The following is a 19,949-nucleotide window of genomic DNA, read 5'->3' as shown; positions in this document are numbered from 1 at the left end:
TCCCCCATACTGTTCTTGTGAGAGTGAGTTCTCAAAAGATCTGGCTGTTTGAAAATGTGTAGCACGCCTCTCCTTTGCTCTCTCTCTCCTGCCAGCCATGTGAAGAACTGCTTGCTTCCCCTTGCCTTCAGCCATGATTGTAAGCTTCCTGAGGCCTCCCCAGAGGCAGAAGCCTATAAAGCCTTCTGAACCATGAGCCGATTAAACCTATTTTTTAAATAAATTACCCAGTCTTTATAGTAGTGTGAGAACACACTAATACAGGGTGTCTGTGACTTAAGACTTCTGCTAAGTGGTTAGAGCCTCTGAGAACTCCAAATGGCCAAGCGACATATTGTTGAGTCCTCTGAGGGCAGAAGTCTGTCTCCTTCTACTTTATCTAGGTTATGTTGCTAAAGCACCAAAAAGTAATTGGTATTTGTTGATTGAGGTTTTTGTTCTTTCACCAAACCAGTCAACCCTTTTGGAAATATAATTTTATATTTTAAAACTTCAGAACTATTCTGTATTCTTTAATCTTTCAGGGTCTCTATTACTGTTCTTTGTAGTAGAAATGATTTGGACTAGTTCTGAGTTGGCTGATTTAGAAGACAAGAAATAAGTGCTGATTCTTCATTCATTCAACTTATCAAATATTTTATTGACACCTATGATGAGCCATTAACTGAATGTGGAATGTGAAGAAAAGGAAAGAATTCAGGCGGATACTAGCATCGTTCACCTAAGCAACTGGAAAGGAAGAAAAGTTCTAATGCTCTATTGTTGCATAACAAACCATCTCAAAACTAAGTGGCTTAAAAGAACATTTTTTTGTTATTTCTCAGGATCCTTTGGGTTGACTGAGCTAAGCTCTGCTGTTCTTGCTTGAGGCAAGACCAGAACTAGAGAAAGGTGAGTGTAGTGTCTAAAGTACAAAATTTAAGGAGGCACTCACTCTTGGAGTCTTGGAGCCCAATTATGAAGGTCAATACCTCCTTACATTTTGCACCAAAATGCCTCACTTGCTTCACGCTGATCTTGACCCTGGCTTGGGGTCTCTCTCATGTGTCTTCAATAGGATGGCAGCTAGAGCTGGAGTCATCTGAAGGTTCAACTGGGCTGGACATCCAAGTTAGTGTCTCCACTCACAAGTCTGGTGCCTTCTTCACTCACATAGCTGAAACAGCAGGGAGCTGGCCAGGCATCTCTTTCCTTCTCCATGTATCCTCTACACATAGTAAGCATGGGCTTCCTCACAGCATGTGAGTCTGAAGGTGGTCCAGATGTCTTACGTGGTGACTGACTTCTCCAGAGCAAGTATTCTAAGAGGCCTGATAAGGTTTGGCTCTGTGTTCCCACCCAAATCTCATCTTGTAGCTCCCATAATTCCCACATATTGTGGGAGGGACCCAGTAGGAGATGATTGAATCATGGGGGTGGATCTTTCCCATGCTGTTTTCATGACAGTGAATGGGTCTCACGAGATATGATGGTTTTAAAAACAGGAGTTTCTCTGCACAAGCCCTCTCGTTGCCTGCTGCCGTCCATGTAAGATGTGATTTGCTCCTCCTTGCCTTCCACCACAATTGTGAGGCCTCCCCAGCCATATGGAACTGTAAGTCCAGTAAACCTCTTTCTTTTGTAAATTGCCCAGTCTTGGGTACGTCTTTATCAGCAGTGTGAAAACGGACTAATACAAGGCCCGAGTAGAAGCTGCAAGGCTTCTTGTGATCTAGCCTTGGAGGCCCCAGAATGTCAGTCACTTTCACTATGTCCTATTGGTCAAAGTCAGTAAGGCCTACCCAAGACTCAAGGGGAAGGGGATTATACTCTGCCTTTTGATCTGAGTACTAAGGATGTAAAGGTAGGGAGAAAACTGATGGAGACCAATTTTGGAGGGTATCTACCACAGTAAGCTCAGTAAACAAACAGGTTTTGGGGATGGAAAATTAGAAGTGCTCTTGGGGAAGCTTAAGTTTGAGATGTCCTTGGAATCAAGTGAATATATACATATGGAGAGCAGAGAAAGACTGAGATTGAAAACATCAAATTAGGAGATGCAATTTAAAATCAAGGCACTAGATGTGGTTACCTAAGGAGTTGAGAGACAGAAGGAGCCACCAGGCAGTAAAATGAGAGAACAGGGGAGTGTGGAGTTTTGGAAGCCAAAATTTTAGAAAGCACTTTGAAAAGAAGGAGGTGATCAGTCATGGCCAATGCTGCTGAAACGTCAAATAAACTGAGGACTGAGAAGTGACCATCGGGTAGAGCAAGGTTTTGGTCACTAGCGACTCTACATAATCGAATGGAACTCGATTATATAGAGTGAATAGAGTGGGGAAAGTGAGTAAAAGCAAGATTTTCAAGTTTTCATGAAAATGGGATAGCGACTGAGTAGGGACGTGGAGTCTAGAAGGTTTTACTATTTTTTTTTTAAGATAGAAGACAGTATAGCCCATTGTGGTGAATGGAAATGACACAGTAAAAAAGTGGGCTGAGAACCCCTCAGGCTTGCAATGCTGATGCTATGTGACTGGCATGCAGAGGTCCCCAAAGCATGCAGAGCTCTTGGGTCTCCCTTAAACCCCACTGAGAGCTGTATCAAGGCCAAGGTGGGGCAAGTGTTACCAAAAACACAACAACACAGAAAAGAAACATGTTAACTTCCAGAGCAGTGGTTCTCAAAGTTTGAGAGCAGCATTCCTAAGAACTTGTTAGAAATGCATATTCCTGGGGCCCACCAGTCCAACTGAATCAGAAACTCCAAAAACTAGGGATCTGAGTTTTCGGATACGTGCTAAGATTTGGGTCCCACTATTCTAAAGGAATTCAACAAAAATTCAAGTAAAGATGAAACTGAGTGCTGACTTTGTTCCTTATGGGCCTAAAATAACAAAGCTTTAAAGACAAGAGGGGCTTTTTCAATTGTCTAATTGGCTTCGAACCTTATCTGTGAGGGATCCCAGACACAGAGAAGGTGTCTGAGTTGTCCAAGTCTTCCAGGCCGGACTGAGAGGACAACTCCAAATAATAGAAAAAAAAAGAGACAGCGAGCCAGGGATATGGTTGTTTTGATGTGCCATGAAGTTGCAGCCTTTCTGGATTTTTTTTAGTATCGATTTATATTGCTGTTTGTCTACTAATACTCAAATCAGAGCAAGACGGTCCGCCTTACCTCAATCTGGCTCTTTTAAGGTTTGATTTTGGTTTTGGGGACTGCAGAGGTGCAGCTTCCCACGGCAGACCAAGCGCCTCTGAGGAACGCAGCAGCCTCAGCAGGCACAGGAAGATTTCCCGCAGCCGGAGGAATCTCCTAGTGCTGGGCCTCCGGCTGTGACTTTTGCCATTTCAAATTCACTTGGCCTCTAGGGAGAGGCGGACAGCCCGACGCTGAGCGCTTCGGAGCCCTGGCTCCCTCTGTTTCTGGAGAGGAGACTTAGCCTTAATTTTTGTGACAAATGGAGTTGATAGTCTCTCCACGGAAAGGGGAGGAAAAAAGCGCCAGTTTTTGACAGGCCGAAGACCCCCGCTGCCTCTGGTGGCCGAAAGCTGCGTTGCGCCCCAGTTAAGGTAGCTCGGAAACTCCCGCGCCGAGAAGCAGAGGTTTCCTCTGCAGAGCAGCCTCCCTTAAATGTAGTGAGGGGCTGAAACTTAACACTTTAATATAAACCTTTGGTGCGTGCCCATTTATCCCCTTCTTCTGTCTTGTGACTGCGGCCAGGTGGTACTTGCTCGACATTCCTGAATATTTTTAATGCTATTTAAATTTTTTTCATTACTGCACGTGTTGCAAGCTTATCTTCCTAAGAAATTATTTCGGTTGATTGGATTTCGGTCTTGCAATTTGAAAACGATGCCTGGCGTACGGGCGTTACCTGCCAGATGGCCTAGCTGGGGCTGGGGAGTGGCGGGCGGGTTGTAAGCATCTCATCAACATCTCCCTAATAAAGTGTGTGCTTCTTTCTTGTATGCTTCTTTAAAAAAGTTTCAGTCTCACATTTTATCTCTGGATTCTCCCCTTCCCCTCTGTGGTGATCGAGACGCAAAGACCGGGAGCCTGGAAGATAAACTGAGTTCTGAATCCAGTCGAAAGCACAGATGGGGGCCAGCGAGAATTAATAAAACTAAAAAAAAAAAAAAAAAAGAAAGAAAAAGAAAAAAGAACCAAACAAAAAAGGCCCGTGGCAGAGCCGGATGCAAACAGCTGCCCCTAAGCCCTGCCCGCTGGTTCTGTGCGCGAGCTGGGGCTGCATAACCGAGCCTCCTTAAGAGTAGGAGGAGCTCCGGGCCTCCGTCAGGCTCCCTAAGCCGTTCCTTTCAAGCCCTGAATGCCTGAATGTGAGCTGCCCACCACCCTCCCGCCCTCCCCCACTCCGCAACCCCACTCCAGCGGCTCGTAAAAAAAAAAAAAAAAAAAAAAAACTTTCAACAACAACAGGCAGGACCAATAGCATCTCGAAAAGCCGGGAAAGGGGGCCGAGCAAAGGGCGAAAGAGAGTGGAGAAAGGAGAAAGCGGGCAGGCTCGGAGCGCGCGGGGCCGGGGCTCGGCGAGCCGGAGGAGCGTTGCTAATGTTTTTGTTTGTTTGCTTTTCCATGCATGCATAATGAGGGGGCATCGCGGCACCACGCGGGGGCTCCCGGCCCACTTTTGTATTTAAAGCCTCGCTGCTAACGAGTCTGCAGCCGGGCTCAGCGGATCCGGTCCCCGGGCTCTTGGTCACCCGAGAAGCCGCCGCCGAGTGAAGCCAGGGAGCCGCTCTCTGGCAGCACCGACTTTCTTGTTCTCCCCGCGCCTCCCGGAAAGAGCTCCCCGGAGCTCGGCGGAGTCCGGGGTTGCCGCCGGCGGAGGGGGAGGGGACGCGGGGCGGCCGGGCCGCGGGAAGGCGGGCAGCGCGCGGACGCCGGGCCAGGAAGCGGCGCGATGCGAGAGATCGCGGCGGCGGTGGCGGCGGTGCGGCACTGAGCCCAGGAGGAAGGAGCCGCCGCGGCCGCAGCGCGAGCAGCCGGCGCGGGGACAGCCGGCCGCACAACAGATCTGCAGGCGTGGAGCAAAATGCACTCGCCGCGCCGCGAGGTCCTGCAGCCCCGCCACGGCCCCACGGCCCGCACCCCCCCGGGGCGACAGTGAGCCTCTCCCGCCACCACCGGGGGCCGAGCGGAGGGCTCTCGTGTGGGATAGCGGGACCAGATCTCGGCAGCTGTTCATTTCCAGGAAGCCACCGCAGCCGGAGCGAAAGGGGACCTTCTGCCACCAGCGGGGCATCAGCCAGCGGCGCGCATGGATTTATGAAGACACTCATGCAAGAAGTGGGCAGGACTTGGACAAACTTTTCCACCGGCTCCGCGTCCGCCGCTCCCCGCGCCTCGTCTCCTTTCCCCTCCTCTCCCGGCGGCCGCCGCTGCCCGCGATGGTGGCCGCGCTGCTGGGCGGCGGCGGCGAGGCCCGCGGGGTGACCGTGCCGGGCGCCTGGCTGTGCCTGATGGCGCTGCTGCAGCTGCTGGGCTCGGCGCCGCGGAGCTCGGGGCTGGCGCACGGCCGCCGCCTCATCTGCTGGCAGGCGCTGCTGCAGTGCCAGGGGGAGCCGGAGTGCAGCTACGCCTACAACCAGTACGCCGAGGCGTGCGCGCCGGTGCTGGCGCAGCACGGCGGGGGCGACGCGCCCGGGGCCGCCGCCGAAGCCGCTTTCCCGGTCTCGGCCGCGTCCTTTTCGTCGCGCTGGCGCTGCCCGAGCCACTGCATCTCGGCCCTCATTCAGCTCAACCACACGCGCCGCGGGCCCGCCCTGGAGGACTGTGACTGCGCGCAGGACGAGAACTGCAAGTCCACCAAGCGCGCCATTGAGCCGTGCCTGCCCCGGACGAGCGGCGGCGGCGCGGGCGGCCCCGGCGCGGGTGGGGTCATGGGCTGCACCGAGGCCCGGCGGCGCTGCGACCGCGACAGCCGCTGCAACCTGGCGCTGAGCCGCTACCTGACTTACTGCGGCAAGGTCTTCAACGGGCTGCGCTGCACAGACGAATGCCGCACCGTCATTGAGGACATGCTGGCTATGCCCAAGGCGGCGCTGCTCAACGACTGCGTGTGCGACGGCCTCGAGCGGCCCATCTGCGAGTCTGTCAAGGAGAACATGGCCCGCCTGTGCTTCGGCGCCGAGCTGGGCAACGGCCCCGGCAGCAGCGGCTCGGATGGGGGCCTGGACGACTACTACGATGAGGACTACGATGACGAGCAGCGCCCCGGGGGCGCGGGTGGTGAGCAGCCGCTGGACGACGACGACGGCGTCCCGCACCCACCGCGCCCGGGCAGCGGCGCTGCTGCAGCGGGCGGCCGCGGGGACCTGCCCTATGGGCCCGGGCGCAGGAGCAGCGGCAGCGGCGGCCGCTCGGTGCCCCGGGTCGCCTGGACCCCACTCGCCTCCATCTTGCTGCTGCTGCTGCTTGGGCCGCTCTTTTAGCCCTCGCGACCCCCGCCGTTGGCTGCGGGAGAGCCCGCGTCCCACTCCCGTGCTCGCCTCGCCCCCGCGCCGGGCACCTGTGGCTTGGGACAGATAGAGGGGATGGTTGGGGATACTTCTCAAAACTTTTTCTAAGTCAACTTGGTGTAGCCGGTTCCCCGGCCACGACTCTGGGCACTTCCCCTGAAGCTCCTCTCCGGAGCTTGACTTCTTGGACCTCCTCCCTCGCCCCAATTCCAAGCTCCGGAAACTCCCAACTCGTCTGCCGTCCAGAAACCTAGCTGCAGTGTTCAGGACGTCCGGGAGGAAGCGGGAATGTGGGGGACAGAACAGTAGTGCTGGACTCGAAAGGGAAGGTGCTGACCAGTGGGGCCATAGCAATCTGAAGGGATGGGAAGGAGGAATTATATTTGCAAAGGGGCTGTCTGTTAGCATATTTCCTTTGAGGGGGGAAAAAAGTGCCAGTATCGACTTTTATAGATTGTGGCCAGTGAGGATATTACAATCCTATGTAAACAGAAAAGTCCCACTTACCGATTCATTCTTTCACTGTTTGTATCAGCGCCCAGAATTCTCAGTGACGTGGGGGTGAGGGTGGGTGGCGATTGCCTTAGAGGGAACCCCTAAATTGGTTTTGGATAAGTTTGAGCCCTTGACCTTAATTTCATTGCTACCACTCTGATCTCAGCACATTTCTTAGGATTAAGGGTCCAAAAATGCTGATCTAAGGGGTTGCCATGGTGTTGAACAATGCAACTTTTTATTTAAAAAAGCTCTGCACTGCCATGTATGAAAGTCTCTTTATGATGTTTGTTTTTTTGTCATTTTTGTTCTTTACATCAAGAAATTTTATGTTTAAATATGCGGAGAATGTATATTGCCTCTGCTCCTATCAGGGTTGCTAAACCCTGGTACATCGTATATAAAATGTATTAAAACTGGGGTTTGTTACCAGTTGCTGTACTTTGTATATAGAATTTTTATAAATTGTATGCTTCAGAAGTTAATTTATTTTTAAAAAGAAATTAAAAGTTTTAAACTCACATCCATATTACACCTTTCCCCCCTGAAATGTATAGAATCCATTTGTCACCAGGAATCAAAACCCACAGTCCATTGTGAAGTGTGCTTTATTTAGAAGTCTTAAAATGTACAGTGTATTTTATAGAATTGAAGTTAACATTCTTATTTTCAAGAGAATTTATGGACGTTGTAGAAATGTACAAATGCATTTCCAAACTGCCTTAAACGTTGTATTTTTATAGACATGTTTTTTAAAAATCCTAAGTTTTTAAATAACTGTGGATTTGTGTATTTTTTTGGTTATTTGTTTTATTAAAACATGTACATCAGTAAAGAGTTTTAAACAATGAATATGGTGTAGTTACTTTCCAGAGTTACATTGTGGTTAACCCAATAATGGGTGAGGAGGGGGGTTGAGGGGGCACTGAGAATCTATCAACCATCAACTGAAATGAAAATACAGTACAAGACAAGAAATGCAGGGTATTATTTCTGCCTTTAATTTAATGAACAATTAGACATCTGTAAATGAGGCAGCCAAAAATATATAATTGACTGGCCTCTATTGGTGTTTGCATTTGTGGAGAGAATTCACAAAATAGTGTCTCCTGTACATAATTTGAGGATAACTCAGACATCATGTTGCCCCGCCTCCCCCTTTTCCCCTGAGACCTCCCCTCTTTGTATCCCCCTTCCCGTCACCCCTTACCCCCAAGAGTATCCTCTCTGGCTACTAGCCATTCTCAATCAAACATGCCAATAACATCTGTTACCAATAGGTTTTAGGAAGCTTGCAAGCTCAACACTTCAAAGTCATTTTCACACTTTTGGTGAAAAAGTACAAAATTTTGTTGCAAAACATTCAGACCAGCAAAAGTAAACACACAAGGGAAAGGAACAATCACCAGAACTTGTAATATTGTTGTGAGGAGTTGTTTAGCAGTGGCTGAAGGCTGGGTTCCTGCCAGAGCTACTGATCTACACTCAAACGCCCTTAGATAAATAATTACACTCTTAAGCTGTGTCGAGTGCTGATACACTTGACCTTGTAAATAGAAATGTTTGCAGTAGGAATAAACTCCGGCATTGGAAAATCTTTTAAACATTAACACAAAAGAGAGCGCTCTGTCCTCTGGGGATTTGAGCCTGAACCTCGCCAAGCTAGGCACTTGCAAGGGGGAAAAAAAGTTTATTTATCTTCTATTCCTGGTGTTTATTTAAAGCTTTTCATTTTAAACGCGGTGATTGGAAGGCAAGTCGGGAGTTTAAAAGTCACCACAAATAAACTTTGTCTGAGGGGTCGACAGATTAGCAAGATCTGGTGTCTCTTTATTTGATATTAACATGTGCTGATAAAACATAACCAGATTTCTCTGCTGCCTAAAGTAATTAACGAAGCTATGCCCCCATTCTGACTTCCTCCTACCCACTCCCACCCCCCCTACTTTCAAGGTTTCTTGTGCCTCTAACTCGCTCTTTTCCCAGCTTTTATGGAGGTCTTCAAGACACTTCTTGGTGCACCTAAAACCACGATTTCTATATGTATTGTTTTAGAAAGTCTAAGATAGCTGTAGTGTCAGACTTAAGCCCAGGAGAGTGGTGTGTGGTTGGAATCTCCAGTCACCTGAATGGTTGAGTAAACATATTGTTAAAACAAAGCTGAGAGCGTTGTTTCTTTGGGAAGTGAACAAAGAGTATTCCCAGAGACTTGTAAATGAAATCAGCTTTCTTTACAAAACGACAAGTTAGCAGTGCTCCTGTGTTTGTCCTTAAATATATTTAAATCATCTCCATCTCATGTTATTTTAACACATTCTTGACTAAAAGTTAAGTCTTTGTCCCAGTAAAAGGCCCAGTTTTCCCCAGTAAGAAGTAAAAGGCATTAGCACTAGAAAAGGCCTGATAATTAACTGCTACAATAAACTCACAACTTGATTTTACAGGGTCCTGTCAAAAGCATCTGCCTGGAATAAATCAACACAACTCGCTCTTGGGGAGAGAGGACACGAGGCTTTATGCTTTCTTCCTTAAAGAAAGTGAACATTGATTGGTGGTCCATTTTAATTTAAACAATTATACACTGGAGCCCAGGAGTCCTCTGGTACCCCTACAGACCTAGCGGAGGTTGTTGAGATGTTAGAACCCTTCGGCTAGTGGTTATGAGATTGCATATTGCCATCTGCTTCTAAGCAGAAAGGATTTTTACAGATGTTGACATCTGTAATATCTCACACTCTCTGGGGAGCCTTTTGGAATTTTGGACATTTGGCCATCTCAAATGTCCCATGGAGAATGGCTGGAAGTCCCATTAATGAAAGAAAAGGTATCTCTGGCTTTTCCTGGGGATTCTCAAAAAGCATCACCCTTCTAACAGCACTCTGCCAGGGTGAGAAGAACTCCTTCTAGATTTCATGTAAAATCATGAGTCCTCATGGCCTTTCCCATTTCCACAGTTAGCAGGTTTGAATTCTCAGTGACAGTTTATTTGTCTTTGGAGGCACTTCAGTGACAAATGTTTAAGGGAGTGTGGGACAATGGTCGAGAACAAGGAGGCAGTTCATTGAACTGACAGTGACCATACAGTAAATAGAAGGAGGTTCAGGCTTCACTGCTCACCCGAGCACATAGCAATGCTTTTGTATATAATCACAATGGACATAACATAAGGTCTCTGTTTATTTTAAACAATATATAGCGATGTACATGAGCAATACATGTATGTAAAGTAGAAACATGTCTGTAGGGAAATAAGTTCTTCTACTAAGTAGCAGGAATTCTCTGTACTTGGACAGCAACCCTACAAATGTCTAGAAGGATGGACATAGCTCCTGGCCCAGACTGCCACAAATTTAAGGGACCACCAGGCTCTAACACATCTAGGGTGCACCACCATTCTTCAGATGGGGTCCCTGTGAGTGAAGACAGAATCTTGCCATCTCTCTGCCTTGAAGAGTCAGGAGAACTCTCATGGGAATAAGCTTTCTGTCTTCCTTGCCACCATCTGTATTCACACCCTCACCCCCATCCCAGCAATGTTACAGAGCATCAAATAAAAATAGATCCCCAAAATACCAAGAGGACTTTCAGAGACCTCAAACATTGTATTAAAATTTTTTCTACTTTTAAACTTTGGCTTTGCATTGTTAGCTTGTTGAGTTCATTGTGGAGGCTCTCTAACAAAATAACCTCATGTATCTCTTTTCAACCCATAAAAAGAAAAGCCAGCGTTATTTGTGTTTTGACCTCTTACACCAAGGGACATCAGAACTCTTGCCAATTGGCCCTGTTTCTCCCAACTACTCAAAGCAAGGTTGTGGGAGGGCATCAGGTTGCAAATGCCTTGTGGCCAATGTAGTTAAGGAGGGTTGAGTTTCCAGTGGTCTCGCTGCTTTGTGAGCGAAGTAAAGTTGGACTTTACTGTAATCTATTTGAGAGATTGCCTCTGGAAGACAGTGGAAAAGGTTCACTCTTGACTATCTGAATGACATAAGTCATGTGCTATTAGCATAAATACCTTCCTTCTAAGCATCAACTTAATCAATTTCTTAAATAACAGAATGATCTACTACAAAATAGTGGACTGTATACACTATATTTTGGCACAAAGATGGTCATTCTCCCACTAGTAACCAGGGGCTCTAAATAAATGATTTCAACAATGTTTTATTAAAGGACGACAAGAGCCCTCGAGCTGCATTAATCGGGGAGAAGTCGAGTGGCACTTTTGTTATGGAAATGTTAAGCACATAATAGCATGGCCAAACAATGTGCAGCCACTTCATTCTTTCAGCCATGCTGACACCTCTTAAAGAGGAACTGCAGGGAAGGATGTGGGAAAGATTTGCTTTCCGAGGAAGCTTTCAGCTAATATTTTGGAAGGCTACCTTCAAACCCTGTGTAATATGCATGCAAGGGAATCCAGAAGGGCTGCTGAGATGCAGAAAGTGTTTTCTCCACTTATTTCAGGAGCATGGGTTCTATAATAAAATCAAATGTCTGTGTTTTTGATACGGCATTCACCAAAACAATACTTTACTGATTTTGTTGTTCTAAGAGTTCAATTTTATAAAGTTGATCAAAGACAGCTACTCTCAATGGTGCTGGTATATACTATAGTTATCTATAGCATGTTCTCCTTAAGCAAACAGATAGCATCTACACAATGTTGTCAAGGACATCTTCAATCTGTAATAAAAAATAAAATGCTGTTATAGACAACTTTATGTTCTCTGGTTATCAATATGTGTCCTTACAAGTTTATCTTTTATTTAAATTTTAGAAGTGCTATAGGATATTTACGAGTTCTTGGATACCAGAGTAGGGTTAATACCACAACTAAATCTGATTGTATATTTTATCCCTGATTAGATGTTACTAAGCATCAAAATGAGGAACAATTTCAGTGAGATTTGAGGTCTTTGTCATAGACATTTCTTTTAGAAAAATGCCAGCCTTTGGGTTTTAATCCATGTCACTTCTTACCTGCCAGTTAGTTTCACTGATGTGGAGCATCCTTCTGTAACAAACATTGAAGTGAGTTTTGCAATGACTAAAACCTATGTCCATAATCCTGAACAGGTGGTGGGGGGTATAAAAAGAGTTCCAGAGGCATTTCCTGAGAGTGTGCTATGTGTGGGTGTATCCATGTGAATATGATACAGTCACGTCCATTGATAAGCTGACACTCAGAATGAGGAGACAGGCACACATAGAAACTTATTCTATGACATGGCAAGCATAGAAGAGGATCACAGCACAATGCTGGGTTTAAGGAAAGCTTCTTGGAGAAGGTGACATTGAAGGTAAATCTAAAGACAGGCATGGAAGGTAGCCAAGAGAAGGGTGGGGAAGGCCATTGGATTAGAGGTAATAAAAGAGAAAACTTCAGTTGCATTAAATGTAAGAGTTTAATTAAGCGAAGAACACTTTGCAAATTGGTCAGCCTCCTGAGCCACAGTAGATTGGGGTACTCCAGCGCAGCCACGTGCTGGAAGAAGATTTATAGACAGAAAAAGGACAGTGACATACAGAAAACGGAAGTGAGGGACAAAAACAGCTGGATTGGTTACAGCTCAGTGTTTGCCTTATTTACACACGGTTCAAACAGTTGGCTATACTGGATTGGCCAAAACTTGGTGATTGGCACAAGAGTAGGCTACGGTCTGTTCACATCTCCACTTGTTATGGTACAGGGAAACCTTTAGGCTGAACTTCAAATATGTAAGGAGGCAGCATTAGGCTAAACTTGATTTAACAGGGAGAAGAGCGTGACCAAAGGCATAGAGGGATGAATCAGCATGGTGCTGTGCATGAGACCACCTGTTCTCACCAAAGTAGAAAGTAGCAGGGGCCTGAAAGAATTGTTCATGCCAAGTCATGGAAGCCTTGAAGGACATGCTAGGCATAGACTTTACCCTACACAATGAGCAAGATTGGGAATCCTTGGGTGTTCCCAGCTGAAAGCTCGAAGGTTCACTTTTTGCACAGAGCATATGTTAGTTGTAAAGGGAAAAGACCAGAGATGAGAGAACAGTTTGGAGGCTACTGCAGGGTCTAGTGAACAAAGGCCAGGGATGGAACTCAACGAGTGTCAGTGAAGGGGAGGAAGAAGTCAGGTTCAAGACACCACAATTGGTCAAATATGGGGCATTCAGGGAGGGAAGAAGCCAAAATGACTGCTGGGTTTCTGGCTCAGGTAACCAGTGGATGACGTCACCTTTGATCCTAGAGGAAGAAAGGTAGGAGAGCAAGTGATGTGTGAGGACATACAGGATGCCCCATTGGTGGTGAACTGCAGGAAACCAGCTACAGGCCTGAAGTTCAGGCAGAAGTCAGCCTTGCATAGTGGTCATTGTGAAAACTGAGGGAGAAAGATGTGCAGTGGGCAGAGGAAGGGGTGCCCAGAGAGTACTCCTAGCAGGGATGAAAGAAAGTCAGAAGTGTCTGAGGAAAGCAGGAACAAGGAATAATAATAACATTTCTGGGCACATACACCTAATATTAAAATGCTTAAGGGACCAATACTATAAGCAAAGCTTAGAAAGCAAGATGAATTCACTGAATTTCTAAGAAAATGTAAGTGACCAAAATATTATTCATTTTAACAATAATAGTAATCATAATTGTAATCACAACTAATTCCAGGAAAATTAAAATGACCAAGTTACACCATTATATTCAAATAATAGTAATAATCAATGATTGTTCACATTATTAAGTGATTATTATTTACCATGACAATGCCGAGCACATAACATGTATCACATTATTTCATCATTACTACATCTTTATGAATAATAATTATTATTTTTATTGTTATTTTTGTTATCACAACCACTGTAAAAATGAGGGAACAGATGCTTAAATGACTTGACCATAGTCATTCAGTGAGAAAGTTGGTGAATATAAAATCTAGGTCTGTTTGCATCAAGAGGTTGTGATCATAACTTTAATATCTTACTGGTTCTCAAAATGTAAAAAGCCCAAAGAACCCAAGAACATTTGAAATATTGGGCAAAATTCAAATAACTTTTTCTTTTCTTTCTTTTTTTTTTTTTTTTTGAAACAAGGTCTCACTCTGTCACCCAACCTGGAGTGCAGTGGTGTAATCATGACTCACTGCAGCCTCAGCCTCCCATGCTCAAACAATCCTCTCACCTCAGCCTCCTGAGTAGATAAAAATATAGATGTGCGCCACCATGCCCAACTAAATTGTTTAAATTTTTTGTAGAGATGGAGTCTCACTATATTTCCCAGGCTGGTCTTGAACTCCTGGGCTCAAACAACCCTCTGGCCTTGGCCTCCCAAATTGTTGGGATCACAGGCATAAGCCACCACATCTGGCTCCAATGACTTTTTCTAATCATCTGTCCATGAGAGGAAATGTGTCTTAATGTTAGCAGTCAATGATGTAATTGTGAGTCATTATTATTTTCTTCCTTACAGATTTAAATGTTCTCTAAATTTCATCAATGAATATATATTATCCTGCTTTCACAATGAAAATGTTTTAAAAATATTATTCAGAACCAGGAAGAAGAAACAACAGAGTGTGGATTCAGTCCCGGTGGGTGCTAACCTGCCCCTGACAACCATTACCTATACTTCAAAGGAATGGGCCCTCTTTTCCCCTTATTTGCTTAGTAGACTTCAGATTCATGAAGAAGAAGTTTGTATTCACAAAATAATACAAACTCTAAAACTGTTCTATATGAAAAATATATGATGTATGAAAATAAATCATAACACAAAAGTTTTAGAGTGAGAAGACTTGATAAATTGTTTACTCATTAATTCAATCAATATTTATTGAGCACCACTTACTATGGGCTAAGCACCATGCTGGGCTCTAGGGATACAAGAGTGAACCAAAGAGTAAACTTTCCTGCTATCTATGAGTGTGGGTCAACACTAGAAACCTGCTTTTTGGAACCCCTCTCTCTTGTCTTCTGTAACAAGACCATTCTTCCTCTACTAAAGAATGATTGCACCTTTCTTTTTTTTTCTTCTCTACATCTGTTCATTAAACATTTTGATTATCTTCTCTTTCTCAAAATATGTTTATGCCTTACAGATATTTGTGGGAAAATATTAGCTCTCATATTAATCTTCTGGGTTTCTAAAAATGTGTTTTATGAGTGGAAGACTTCAGTCCTATAATATTTCAGTATATTTAAAAAGTGTATGAAAGTACAGCTGTCTTATTCTAGGGAAGTTCTGATAGAAGGGCTAAGCCAAAAATTGTTATGGCACTTTCAGGGGCTAAATTATGCCCTGATTCTTGACATGTACTAAAATGAAAACATACTGTTATATTCTAGAAGGACAAGTTATTTATAGTAACTAAATTAATCATAACATTTCACATTGCATATTATTTTAAAAATAATTATGAGTAAGTTCTAGAAACAAATAGACTCATGTTTCATGTAAATTGCCAAAGGGGGTCCTTGCTCACTGTATCCTGATTTTTCTCTATTTCATAAAATCCAGCCTATTGAAACCAATAGTATTTTAAGACAAAACAAAAGGAAAAAAAAACTGCCAATATTTAGGTTACTGCCAGGAAATTCATGATTTTATTATTTGGCCTCTGCTGCATAACAGACCACCCCAAAACTTAGTAGCTTAAAGTTTTTAGTCATTTATTTGATCCCAATTTTGGATCTCCTTTGTTGGATCAATAATTTGGGCTGGGCTCAGCAAAGTAATAATCTTGACCTTTTCTTGGCTAATTTGGCTGTAGTTAGCTGCTAGGTCAGGGTAGGGAGGGTTGGTTCCTGGTGGCCTCATTCACATGTCTGGCAATTGGCTGGGTTGACAGTGACAACTGGACTACATGTCTTACATCTAGCAAGGTAACCCAAATTTCTTATCGTGACAGTTAGAGTCCAAAAACAGCAAGAGAGGGGAAGCCCCCGTTTGCAAGAACTTTTTTTTTTTTTTTTTTTTGAGATGGAGTCTTGCCCTGTCGCCAGGCTGGAGTACAGTGGCATGATCTCAGATTATTGCAACCTCCACTTCCTGGGTTCAAGTGATTCTTCTTCCTCAGCCTCCCAAGTAGTTGGGACTACAGGCGCACGCCACCACGCCTGGCTAATTTTTGTGTTTTTAGTAGAGATGGGGTTTCATCATATTGGCCAGGCTGGTCTCGAACTCCTGACCTTGTGATCTGCCCGCCTCAGCCTCCCGAAGTGCTGGGATTACAGTGGGGAGCCACCATGACCAGCCTGCAAAAGCTTTCTTTTTTTATTATTATACTTTAAGTTTTAGGGTACATGTGTACAATGTGCAGGTTAGTTACATATGTATACATGTGCCATGCTGGTGTGCCGCACTCATTAACTCGCCATTTAGCATTAGGTATATCTCGTAATGCTATCCCTACCCCCACCCCACAACAGGCCCTGGTATGTGATGTTCCCCTTCCTGTGTCCATGTGTTCTCATTGTTCAATTCCCATCTATGAGTGAGAACATGCGGTGTTTGGTTTTTTGTCCTTGCGATAGTTTACTGAGAATGATGATTTCCAGTTTCATCCATGTCCCTACAAAGGACATGAACTCATCATTTTTTATGGCTGTATAGTATTCCATGGTGTATATGTGCCACATTTTCTTAATCCAGTCTATCATTGTTGGACATTTGGGTTGGTTCCAAGTCTTTGCTATTGTGAATAATGCCGCAATAAACATACGCGTGCATGTGTCTTTATAGCAGCATGATTTATAGTCCTTTGGGTATATACCCAGTAATGAGATGGCTGGGTCAAATGGTATTTCTAGTTCTAGATCCCTGAGGAATCGCCACACTGACTTCCACAATGGTTGAGTTACTTTACAGTCCCACCAACAGTGTAAAAGTGTTCCTATTTCTCCACATCCTCTCCATCACCTGTTGTTTCCTGACTTTTTAATGATTGCCATTCTAACTGATGTGAGATGGTATCTCATTGTGGTTTTGATTTGCATTTCTCTGATGGCCAGTGATGACGAGCATTTTTTCATGTGTCTTTTGGCTGCATGTCTTCTTTTGAGAAGTGTCTGTTCATATCCTTTGCCCACTTTTTGATGGGGTTGTTTGTTTTTTTCTTGTAAATTTGTTTGAGTTCATTGTAGATTCTGGATATTAGCCCTTTGTCAGATGAGTAGGTTGCGAAAATTTTCTCTCATTTTGTAGGTTGCCTGTTCACTCTGATGGTAGTTTCTTTTGCTGTGCAGAAGCTCCTTAGTTTAATTAGATCCCATTTGTCAATTTTGGCTTTTGTTGCCATTGCTTTTGGTGTTTTAGACGTGAAGTCCTTGCCCATGCCTATGTCCTGAATGGTAATGCCTAGATTTTCTTCTAGCATTTTTATCCTGCAAAAACTTTTTAAGCTTCCACTCGCAACACATGTGCGAGCATCTATATGAAATTCACATGACCAAGCCCAGCTTCAAGGGGTGGAGAAATAGACTCAACCTCTCTGCAGGAAGACAGGCATCAGCTTTGCATACAGGTGAGCATTTGGGGATGTTAAGAATTATGACAGCCATTCTGTAAATGATCTTCTACAACAATGAATCATTTTCCCTGGGTTCTGTTCCCACATCTTTTGTTGGCATGATAGGAAGAAAGAGTAGTAGGAAAGCAGTTTATTGTTTTGGTTTCCAGAATTTATAGAACTTTAGAGCCAAAAAGCCAGAAAAGACCTGAAATACCGATCTGCTGTTTTATTCACCAAAGACTTGCATTGATTTGGTTTCTAGTAGGACCTGCTTCTACATCAAAACGTTTCACATAATCCTGCATTGTTTGCCTTCCAGGAGAGTTTTAGAATCAGCTTGTGAAGTTTATTTTAAAAAGCTTTTATTGAGATTTTGATTGAAATTGGATGGGATTTACAGATCAATATGGAGACAATCGGCAGCTTGGTAATAGTGAATCTTTCCATCTTTCCAGTTAGATAAATATTATAGTGATCTATAAACAGGTTTTGCTGAACATTTTGTATCTTTTTAAAATTCAGGTCTTGTTTATTTCTTCTTAGATTTATTGCTAGGTATTTTGTAGTTTCTGCTAGATTATTATTATTATTATTACACTATTTTATTATCACAATGAGTACAGGCCGGGTGCGGTGGCTCACGCCTGTAATCCCAACACTTTGGGTCTACTAAAAATACAAAAAAAATTAGCTGGGTGCGGTGGTGGGCGCCTGTAATCTCAGCTCCCTGGGAGGCCGAGGCAGGAGAATCGCTTGAACCTGGGAGGCAGAGGGTGCAGTGAGACGAAATCGTCCCATTGCACTCCAGCCTGGGCAACAAGAGCAAAACTCCATCTCAAAAAAAAAAAACAATTGAGTACATAGGAAACTATTGGTTTTTATACATTGATGTTGTGTCTAAATACTTGGCTAAACTCTTATGAGCTCTAACTATTGGCAGTAGACTCTCTTTGATTTCCTAGACATAAATATAATAATGTTTTCTATTTAGGAAATGGCAAACTTTGAAAGTTTAATTGTAAGGTAGACTCTGAAACCATATCAATAAACATTTCATAATCTGTTACATTAAATTCTATTATTCTATCTTGCACTTTTAATGAATTGTTCATTCATGCATCATTTTGTAACATCATGCCTCAATCTTTTGAAAGACATTTGTCACGGAATTATGAAGATTTTCCAAGTGTTGACACATTTAATCTCATAATAGTAAATAAATCACATTTGTTAATATCCCCAGATTCCATCATATAATTCTCTGTTGAAAAATGTCAATCTCACAGTATAGGATAAAAGTTTTTTCTGAAGTTCTAATTTTTACATGAATATCACATTTTTACTATTGACAACAAATTCTGTTATTTTCTTTAAATTGTTTTTGTTTTTGATATATATTTGTCAAATATCCAAGTCTGAAAAACTTAATTTCCCTTACAGTTATTTTTTTGCAGTCTCTTCATGTAAAAATGGTGTTCCATGAAAAAAAAAAGTGACTAATTCTATTTGTAACTCAACCACGAGCTTTTTTCTTGAGAAAAACATTTTATACATACTTCCCATTTAATCATCAGAATGTTAAAAAGATGTATACTCAAGGGTTGAGATCAGATAAAATTGGTACTACTTTATTGAGGTTATTCTTAGGTGAAACTGTCAATTTTTTTTTGGCAAATACATAGCAGGGAAGAATATTGGTACAGTGTGGTGCAGTTGCCTTTCTGCTAATTCACAGTGAGTTTTACCCACCATTGCTTTTACTCCATCAGTGTAAACAAATGTCAACAGTGCAAAAGGAAAACTGAGCTTTGGGATTATTTGACCCCATGGCCTCCCCGAAAGAAGCTTAGGAATCCTCCAGAAATCTATACACTACACTTTAAAAATGGCTGATATATTTTTAACTTTTTAATAGTTATAATATTTATGTCACATAATTACTTTTCATGTCTTATTGTTGTAGCTAGGATTTCCATTTAAATAGGAGGCTTTGATAGTGGGTATTCTTGCATGCTGACTTCAGAGACGGCTACACTTATAATGTTTTTTATTATGATGCTGGGTATAGGTTTCTAGTTTATGCTTTATCAAGTTAAGGAATTTTCTTTTCAGCTTCTTTTTTGTTTACTGGTTATTGTGAAATTCTATTGTTTTTGTTTCTTTTTTTTTTCTTTTTGAGGCATGGTCTTGCTGTGCCCTGCAGGCTGGAATGCCATGACTCAATCACCGCTTACTGCAGCTTCCATCTCCCAAGGTCAAGTGATCCTCCTGCCTCACTATCCTGAGTAGCTAGAACCACAGGCACGTGCTGCCATGCCTGGCCAATTTTTTTTACTTTTAGTTGAGATGAAGTCTCACTATGTTGGCCAGGCTAGTCTCAAACTACTAGGTTCAAGCTATCCTCCCACCTCAGCCTCCCAAAATGCTAGGATTACAGGTGTGAGCCACTGCACCTAGCCCTATTCTTGAGCTATTGTTGGTGATCTATATTTTCATAAAGTAAAATCAC

At 43.7% G+C, this 19,949-nt stretch overlaps 1 protein-coding gene and 1 long non-coding RNA gene across 4 annotated transcripts; both read left to right on the top strand.

The window, feature by feature from the left end:
- The first annotated feature begins 746 nt into the window (after window positions 1-746).
- LOC129047903 (uncharacterized) lies at window positions 747-15,017 on the top strand. Of its 3 annotated transcripts, none has more exons than XR_008509777.2 (4): window positions 747-891; window positions 1,058-1,110; window positions 1,485-1,594; window positions 14,401-15,017. It is a non-coding gene; the product is annotated as an uncharacterized LOC129047903 (long non-coding RNA). The 3 variants fall into 3 exon arrangements; XR_008509776.2 differs by having other exon boundaries at window positions 1,058-1,216; XR_008509778.2 differs by lacking the exon at window positions 14,401-15,017 and adding an exon at window positions 9,399-11,197 and having other exon boundaries at window positions 1,058-1,216.
- Window positions 1,580-7,806, top strand: GAS1 (growth arrest specific 1). Its single transcript, XM_002819920.5, has one exon. The coding sequence runs from the start codon at window positions 5,389-5,391 to the stop codon at window positions 6,430-6,432; it is 1,044 nt and encodes a 347-aa protein (XP_002819966.3). The 5' UTR covers window positions 1,580-5,388; the 3' UTR covers window positions 6,433-7,806.
- Window positions 15,018-19,949: the final 4,932 nt, after the last annotated feature.

The sequence above is a fragment of the Pongo abelii genome, chromosome 13 (assembly GCF_028885655.2).
Source record: "Pongo abelii isolate AG06213 chromosome 13, NHGRI_mPonAbe1-v2.0_pri, whole genome shotgun sequence".
Lineage (NCBI taxonomy): Eukaryota > Metazoa > Chordata > Mammalia > Primates > Hominidae > Pongo > Pongo abelii.
This window is presented reverse-complemented; position numbering and strand designations above follow the sequence as displayed.